The sequence below is a fragment of the Aedes aegypti genome, chromosome 3 (assembly GCF_002204515.2).
Source record: "Aedes aegypti strain LVP_AGWG chromosome 3, AaegL5.0 Primary Assembly, whole genome shotgun sequence".
Taxonomy (NCBI): Eukaryota; Metazoa; Arthropoda; class Insecta; order Diptera; family Culicidae; genus Aedes; species Aedes aegypti.
Window position 1 is genome coordinate 149545223 of NC_035109.1, and position 9766 is coordinate 149554988.

The 9766-nt window shown below is 36.5% G+C and overlaps 1 protein-coding gene across 1 annotated transcript; it reads right to left on the minus strand.

Moving 5' to 3' along the window:
- Positions 1-3189: 3189 nt before the first annotated feature.
- Positions 3190-5076, minus strand: LOC5564429. Its single transcript, XM_021849163.1, has 4 exons — positions 4746-5076; positions 3963-4688; positions 3799-3904; positions 3190-3594 (listed from the first exon to the last, which is right to left on the minus strand). The coding sequence occupies exons 1-4, from the start codon at positions 4950-4952 to the stop codon at positions 3404-3406; spliced, it is 1230 nt and encodes a 409-aa protein (XP_021704855.1). The 5' UTR covers positions 4953-5076; the 3' UTR covers positions 3190-3403.
- Positions 5077-9766: the final 4690 nt, after the last annotated feature.

The window sequence follows — 9766 nt, forward strand, 5'->3', positions numbered from 1 at the left end:
GTCTTGATTGGATCAGTGTAATTTATTGTGACACGTTGGCAGATTGCACTGACGTCTACTGACGCGAAATGCAATAGAGCATAGCTCCGGACGTGATATAACATACTTACGGATAAACTTAGTTTTATTGCCAGTGTAAAATTCGAAGTGGATTTAGAACTTACGTGACTCAAGAGATAATGAAACAAAAGGAACTGCTGTGAGAGAATTCAACTTAGAAGCACGTGGCAGTAGTTGAATATGCTTTCTATTAAGCGTGGGACGGACAGTTAAATTTACGATAATTGTGTCTTGTCTAGTGCAAATCTTGCTTGCAAAATGTCTATCCAAACAAAAATGATTTGCCAAAAATTCTCACACCGTGTATTTATTTATTTTGATATGTGAATTTCGGCTGATGCCGGTAAAAAGATTTTCCATTCATTTTAACTGTAGCTTACTGTGCCAAAAGATTGCTTTGGTGTGAATATTAAAACTTGGTTCTGTTTTGGATTGTTATTGTGTTGTGCTGGATCGACTAATGTTTGAATACATTCTAATAAATTTTGGAGTGATCAATCCAATTTCAATGTTTTGGTTTAATTTTGAACTCTCACTTTCAAAAAGTTATTGGAGTAAAAAGGATTTGGTGTGATCTTTTCTTCTTATATTATATTTTTAATTATACCAGGGGAACTCACGCATGTTTAGTAATTTTATTCTCTTCGTCATGGGATATTTTTGTTGGCCAAATCTTCCCAAATTTGCCTCATAGCTTTTAGAAACCACTTATAACGAAGATAACCAATCTGCCGAATATACAGCCGGTCACCCTACATACATAATTATTTCGCGTTACATCAATTCATTCCCCAATTATTTTAAGAAACGTCCATAGAATCCATGGATTGTCACGTTTTGCAAAACCAACAAGTTCAAGGGCTAACATATGGTGGTCATTGAATTGCGGAATTCTGCCACTAGGTGACGCTAGAAGCATCGAAATTTTGTTTTGCGGATATCTCAGGATCCTGACTACTTAGAAAGAAAGCGTCTTCGGCAAAGTTGTTCAGTAGCTCAAGCGCTATCATTATAAAAATTATGAGATTCGAAATTTTGCCATCACTTGCGCTGCCTGGTGGCAAAATCTCGAATCTCTTGGCTAAACTAATGACAGCGCTTGAGCTACTGAACAACTTTGCCGAAGGCCCCATCTTTCTAAGTGGTCAGGATCTTGAGCTAACCGCAAAGCAAAAATTCTATGCTCACTAGCGCTGTCTGGTGGCAAAATCTTGAATCTTTTGGCCAGAATAATGATAGTCCTTGAGCTACTGAACAACTTTGCCGAAGACGCCATCTTTCTAAGTGGTCAGGATCCTGAGATATCCGCAAAACAAAAGTTGCATGCACACTTGTACTGCCTGGTGGCGCAATTTTACTTAAGCAGCTACGACAAAATTTGAAACCCTTATTGAAAAACTGCACACTCAATCTGTTCGGTAAAAAACTGGGTTTTGGAACTACCGAAGAAGTCAGTAAACTAAAAAAAATGACAGAAATCGAAAAACAGAGATTTTTTATATCATATATCGATAAAAAATAAAACATGGTGAAATTTGCCTTTCAATTCAATTCAAATAATTTAATCTAAGTGTGTGGATAACAGTTGAAGAGTATTGCTATGTTGCTAAGCATTCTATTTTTCTGTTCCGCTCAAGTTTTTTTTCTTTATTCTGCTTAAACAGTGTTGCCAGCCACATGAACATTTGTAATTCGGCCGACTGTGTGGCATGCAACACTTCCTTCAACTTTGGTGAACATTCGGTATCGTTATTTTTAATTTTTTTTGGTATTTGCATATCACACCCCTATAAAATTGGCTCTTTGGATAACAATCGAGCAGTGTTGCCATCTATTATCAAAATATGAAAACTTGAACGGTCATTTTGGAAAGCTCTCAAACCATGCTTCAACTTTGCCGAATATCTCGAATCAGTATTTCCGCATCTGACGTTGCATTTTTCAAAAACATAATTATAACCCTGATTTTTTTTACAACCCCCCGATAACGGTCGTAAAAAGAGGTTGGAGTGTACTCCTATTTGTCGCCTTTATGTAGATGGAGCATATAACTTCTTCTTCTTCTTCTTCTTGGCATTTACGTCCTCACTGGGACAGAGCCTGCTTCTCAGCGTAGTGTTCTTGTTAGCATTTCCACAGTTATTAACTGAGAGCTTTCTTTGCCAAAGTTGCCATTTTCGCATTTGTATATCGTGTGGCAGGTACGATGATACTCTATGCCCAGGGAAGTCAAGGAAATTTCCATTACGAAAAGATCCTGGACCGACCGGGATTCGAACCCAGACACCTTCAGCATGGCTTTGCTTTGTAGCCGCGGACTCTAACCACTCGGCTAAGGAAGGCTAAGGAAGGAGCATATAACACCTTCCTCAAATTCCTCTAGTAGCTGTTATGCTTCCAAGATTTGGTCTATCTTCCGGTGCAGATAAATGGTTAGCTTCTCCGGGTCCATATTGATCAGTTCAGCTTAGATGCCATCCTAACAAGCTGCTTTGATTTATTTTTCAGCTTTTCAATGGCAGACTTAACTTCCGTAGAACTGACGTAGACATTTTCTCCGTTGACATTATCCTCAATTTCTGCAATTTCAGCACCATTCAAGCGTTCGTCTAAACGCTGCTTCCGCCGTTCAATCAGCCCGGCAAAAGCTGTTATTTTTATTCTTGAACTATAGAATGAAGCAGGATGCGTTGAACTTTAAAACTTCCGTGTTTCTTGAGACAGTCACATAAAAATCACCGTGCTTGCCAAACAATATAGGAATCCAAAATGGCAACTTTGACAATCAAAATTCACTGATGATAACTGTGGAACTTTTCATAGAATACCTAACTGAGGAATATGCCCTGTCCCAAACGTAATTTCAAGCAGGAAAGGAGTTTTTTCTCTCTTTTTTACCCCCTGGCTACGTTTATGTTTGCTTCTTTACGCTTCAGGAGGATGAACAAGTTTGTATTATTTATTATTTCGAAAATTTTCAGCATAGGTCAGTCAATTTGGGTTTTTGAAACTTTTTGAGTAATTCAACAATGTTATTCATATAAGCTGTTCGTTGTTATTCGTACCTGTCATTATCCCAGTTTTAAAGATATGATGTCATGCTGTACGCACAGTATATCTCTAAAAATCTTAATGTGGAATAACTTTATTCAACACTTTTATTGATAAAACACTGGATTGTTGATTGCATTCAAACTTATAGTAATTTTATCCTTACAAATTTTCATCACTGCGCCCTGAAAATTATTGTTTGATAGTTGTCTTGTACATAGGTACATTCTAGTTTGACGAATCGCATTCAAACCATACTACTCTTTGAATTCGTGTTTGTATTGCACTGCCATCAATCGAAATAACCTAATTGATTGTATTTGACCAACGCCCGCTTCAGAATTCCCTCCAAGCGTGGATTGGAGAATATCTGCTTTCTGAACGCTCTGCCGGCTTCGCTTTCCTGTAGAAACACGTCCATCTCGGCATTTTCTGTCCGCTCCATAAACGCAATTGGCAATAGGCAGAACACAGCATTCACCCCTAAAAATAGAAACACATAGAGAGAGAGAGACTAAGTGACGATGACAATGATATCTACGGCAGAGCCAATTATCTTATCAAGAGCTTGCCGGGCGTGATAAGGGGCATAAACAAAACCGCTCAGCTGGCAGTTGAGTTTACAGAGCATTTGGAAGTGGCACTAACTGATTCACGTGCTCGTCAGCTGAGAGCCGGACAACTTACTGTGAAATCCTTTCCGTACGATCTCCACATGAATGTCTTCCAGCGTTGGCATTTTTCCGGTGTATTCCAGTTTTTTCAAGGTTGATTTCAAAATGTCGTGGTAATCCTAATTTGATGAATGAAGGGTTATATTAGAAATTGGTTTTAGATGTATCATCACTTACCCTTATTAATTCCAGCCAGTTATTTTCGCGAACTTCCTCTTGAACGGCTGCATGGAGGAAATAGTTTAAATCCACCCCCGGTGATCCGTAATAGGCTAGTTGATAATCAAACAGTAGGACATCCTCAACGGACTTTTCGCCGTATTTAAACATCATATTGTTGGTCCAAACGTCATCATGGTTCAACACGTTGAAACAGGAATCATCTCGAGTATAAACCTGTACTCCTTTGCTTATGATAGTCTTTTGAAGGTTTTCTAACCTTTCCAGCAGATGGTCGTACGAAGGATCGTTCCAGCTTTTTACAAGTTGCACAACTTGGCGGGAGCACATTCTGTAAAACTCCAAAAAGTCCTGTCTGTCAGGGTTTGTAGAAATTGCACCTTCCAGCACCGGATCCATCAAAACGGGATCTGATTGGTAGATGACCGCCGAACATGCGTGCAACTTTGCCAGTTTACTTATGACCAATTTGGAATGCTCCAAATCCAGGCCTAGCTTACGATCTACCATCTGGAATCCCGAATCTTTGATGTCCTCAAAGACCAACATGGTTTTTGGATCATCCGTCGTGAAGATACACTTTGGAGAGATTAATGAGTGGTCCCCTATGCTTTCCAGCAAACTGTGGATTCTTGGTAGGATATCTCTGTAAACAGCTATTTCTCTGGGAAAAATACTGTTCTTTTCCATGATCATCCGTTGAATTTCTCCAGATGGGATAACCTGCAGTAGACTTTATGCGTAAGATATCATAACAGCTTTTTAAACCAACAAACTTACCTTCAAAATACGTCTGCACATCTTGAACTTCCCATCCTTTTCGAACTCTATAACGGCCCTGTACATCTCACTGGCGTAGTTATCACCCTTTTTGGTAGCTGCTTCCACTTTGAAGTCAACAATTTGGATCTGATTCGCTCCGGATTCATGATCTGCCTTCAAAATGCTAAGCAAAAGATTGCCATCGATCCAGTTACAATTCAGCATGGTTCTAGCTATTATTGGCCGGATACCTGAGGAAAACTATTGCCCCACAGAGCGCTTCAACAGGCAATTCGCGAATGTTATTAGAAGGCACTCATAACCGTAATATCACCGACGCTAACTGTTGGCACCCAATGCGGCGTTTTTTATTGCTGATTGTGACCGTGAATTTTATCTCCCAGAAATTTGCTCATGCTCATTCAATGGTGCTACCGTGAATTCAAGTGAGTTTGAAGATTTTTTTAAAATATTTCTATGTGAACTACCAATTTTAAAGCCATTTTAGTACTGACTTAATGATATTAATTTTGATTAGGAATGAGACTTAATGTCAGAATTATAAGTAAACTTCAAAAGCTTTCATCATCAACGTTACTTTTGGTTTCCAATGCCAGAATATTTTTCAATGTGGACAGATTGCTTATGAAAATTGACCAATATTACCTCAACTAACGGTATGTGTAGGGATGAATGAAATACCGGTTTTCGCTTTTTTCCGGTACAATGAATAAGAAGACAATGAATCGAGACTGATGAAATTGTTGTGCTTGTTTCGCAACTAATGTGCGATTAAGATAACGCAACAAATGGTACGCATTGATTGATTACAATCTAGATGGGAACTAGGTACTTGTTTGATTATAATTATTCACTTTTGAAAAAACAGAGGAAGGTACACCAAAGAAACGAACGAAAAACACAAACTAAAATGATTGTTGGAAAAGAAGCATGAAAATTTATTGAAATTTACTAGTGATATGATGATTGATTAACCCTCTAATACCCAACCCCGCCTTTAGACGGGGTACACTTTGGAATTTTGTGTATTTTTTCGTAGCTCGGAAATCAAAATGATTTTATTTTTGGCTTAAACCTTGACTCATAACACGCATATAAGAAAAGTTTTTTATGACTTTTGAAACTTGATGTATTTTTGGAAATTGCTTGAAAAATGGTTTTCTTATATTACTTACAAATGCTCGGGGCTCATTTAACTTGTAATATAAAAAATCGTACCTCTTATATTTTTCCACAAGCATCCTATCACAGCAGAAGAGCCTGGTAGAGTTGAAATAATTTCAAATCGAATTTCCGTTAGTTACACGGAAAATATAATATGTCCCAGAAAAAAATAAAAAATGTTGTATATTCGAAAGTATTGCGAAAACTCAAATTTTTATTATTGTCAAAAATCGGTACCCAGAAGAGGCTTCAAGAAAAAATGAAAAAGATAGGGATGGGGCCCAGATAGCCGTAGCGGTAAACGCGCAGCTATTCAACATGACCATACTGAGGGACGTGTGTTTGAATCCCGCTGGTCGAAGATCTTTTCGTAATGGAAATTTTCTCGATTCCCAGGGCATAGAGTATCTTCGTACCTGCCACACGATATACACTAGACTGATGCAATTTTTGAAGTATTTGCTCCCCTTTGCTTAAACGATGTCAATTATGATGAAAATGATCCTCCCAAAATTTGAAGTGATTCGGAAGAAATTTGGTTGTGCATACGCTATTTGAAGTTTATATGGAAATTACTATGGAAAAGGCAAACCCTTTGTGTTCAGCTCTCTAACTGCTCGTCATAATAATCTATGGAAAAGTGAATACACTCATCTTGTGTGAAATCTTCCCAGCTACAACTTTGCCGAAGACCACATTTTGATGGGACGTAAGTTTAATTTGTTATCATTGATAACAAAGTCTAAATCATGCTGAGATGATCGTTCAATTACTTTCAGAGCAACACTGCTTTTTTGCTGTAGAACATAGTAGCCTGGATTACTTTGATCTATTCTACCCGCCAGGAGCACCACTGTTGCCTGCCGAGCAGTTGGTTAAGCATGCAAAATGCAAACCAACTTTATGATTATGATTAGCAATTTATCCTGACGTCCAATCGAAATGTGGTCTTCGGCAAAGTTGTAGCTGAAAGGATTTCATAAGAGTAGAGTTCGTTCACTTTTCCAAAAAATATTATGACGACGAGATAGGGGGCTGAACACAAAAGGTTGGCGTTTTCCATAGTAATCTCCATATAAACTTCAAATGGCGTGTGCACAGTCAAATTTCTTCCGAATCACTTCAAACTTTGGGAGGATGCTACTTACCATAATAAAACCCGTTCAAGCATAAGGGAGCCAAAATTTTGAAATTTGCATCACTCTAATATACACATTCAAAAATGGTCAATCGGCAAAGAAAGCTCTCAGTTAATAACTGTGGAAGTGCTCATAAGAACACTTATCTGAAAAGCAGGCTTTGTTTCAGTAGGAACGTAATGCCAGAAAGAAGAAGAGATTTGAAAAAAAAAAATAGGAAATTAGTCTGCACAAAATCATTGGCGTTGTAGATTGTGCGATATTTGCCAGAAAACCATTCGCCTGTGCTCCTTTCCACATCTTCAAGAACACTAAATTGAACTAATACTACGCTAACAATCTTGTTCTTCTCATTTTAAGATTTCTGCTAGTGCACAGAGTGGAGACAATCTAATACTGATATTCTACATCTCTTGCAAGATTTTTACCTATGGAGTTTTGATCAAATATTTTAAGCTGTTTCACCTAGTTTTATCTTCGAGAAAATTGCATTTCCTTTAACCCCGAGCTGTTCTTCATGAGCATATTGTATTGTATAGAATTTCTCGTACAACTTCCAGATGATTTTTGCTTTAGGCATTTTTTCAGGGTTGTACTGATTTCTCCCAAACATCAATGCCCCGAATGTTCTTTCCCCAAAAACCAGTTCCGCAAATTCCAGTTCCCTGAGGGATGGCACACAAATTAAGTCACGCTAAATTTCGACTTTTTTACAGATTGTTACGTTTATTGTATGAGTTCTTGGTACATTTTGTAAGGCTTGTCACGCTTGGCTTGACCCCCTCTCGCCCTTGGAGCGTGACGTAATTTGTGCATGACCCTTGAATACCTCGTGTTCTCAAGTGGTCTTTAACCTCGAATCGTTGGTTGTTCGACTGTAGTTTCTTGTTGGTGATGGATTGGCTTTTCAGTCGTGACAAAATTAAAAACTGTTATTTTATTTTGTCCAACGTTTCGGTCCGTTTGGGATCTTCCTCAGGGACTCAACATTGGACACAAATGGACAATGTTTTTTTCTTGAAATTTTTTTTCCAACACTATCCTAGATTTTCCTCCAGATATTTTTTTCACTATTCCTTCAACCGAATTCTCCAGTTATTACTTTAAGAGATCTTCCAAAGATTTCTACAGAATTTCTTTCTTGGAAATCTACAAAGGTTTATTTCAGAGTTAAAAAAGTTGCTCAAAAGTTTTTTTTTTTCAAGAAACCTTGCAAGAATTGTTACGACTATTCATGTGGATTCCTTCTAGAATTCATCCCCGTTTCCTCAGAGAAATCCAAAATTCCTCAAAGTTTATTCGAGCAAATCTACTTTTTTTCTAGGAATTTCTCCAGTATTTCATCTAGGAGTAATACCCTGCAGTTTCAAAGTTTCTCAAAAAGTTCTCAAGCAGAGCGGTTCCACAGAAAATGACGACTTTTTTTTCCCAAATTTCATTTTTATATTTTTTGATTTGGATGAAATTTTGCACATGCTTTCTTTATGCCCAAAAATGCCTTTTTGCATCATCGGTTCGCCATTTTGACTCTAGCCTTACTTTTGAGAAGGGCCTAAGAAAAAAAACCCTTAATAATTTTCAAAAAATTATAACTTAGAAACGGTTTGTCCGATCAGTTTGGTGCCTTCCGCAAAGTTTAAGGTTATTGTTGGGACTATCTAGAAAAAAAATATACACTGTAAAAAAAAAATGTCTTAATTTTTTATATATCGAAAATAAAGCTTAAAAATCAATTTTCTCAAAAATCGTATTTTTGATTTTTTTTTATATGTTAAAGTAGACAAAACATGAAGTCTTTTGCACAGTGGGTCAAGATGGAGAAATCATGGACAATAAAGTTATGATTTTTTGAAAATAGGTGAATTTTTGAAAATGGTCATAATAAACTTTTTAAATATTTTTCAACTCGATTTTATGAAAGTACGCAAAATTTACAACAAAAAAGGTTTACGGAAAAATCAGGCTAACTTTTACCGTTTTAAAGATACAGCGATTTTAATACAAAATTATGATATAATTTTCAATTTTCGGTCATTATAATATAACTTAGAAACGGTTTGTCCGATCAGTTTGGTGTCTTTTGCAAAGTTTTAGGTTATTGTTGGGACTATCTGGAAAAAAATATACACTGTAAATTTTTGTTTGTAATTTTGTATACATCGAAAATAAAGCTTAAAATCAATTTTCTCAAAAATCGTATTTCTGATTTTTTTTTTTTTTTTATATATGTTGAAGTAGACAAAAAATGAAGTCTTTTGCACAGTAGGTCAAGATGGAGAAATCATGGACAAAAAAGTAATGATTTTTTTTTTTAAAAAGGTGAATTTGTTGAAAATGGTCATAATAAACTTTTCAAATGTTTCGGTTTTTCTCATTTACCTTTTTTGTTTAAAATTTTGCGTACTTTCATAAAATCGGGTCGAAAAGCATTCAAAACGTTTATTTAGACCATATTGAAAAATCAACCTTTTTTCAAAAAATCATAACTTTTTTGTCCATGATTTCTCCAAAAAATACAAAAGTAAACCGACATTCGAATTCAAATGGAACCGCTCAGCAGTCTTTAAATGTTTTATTTAAGTTGTCACTCCAGTTAATACGACAGCTCTTTTCAGTGATCCTTGTTCATTAAAGGTTTCAAAACTTTGTCCCGTTAAATTTTCTTGACATTTCCCTGGAGACATTCCTGGAAAATTTCCTAAAAAATAAAAAAAA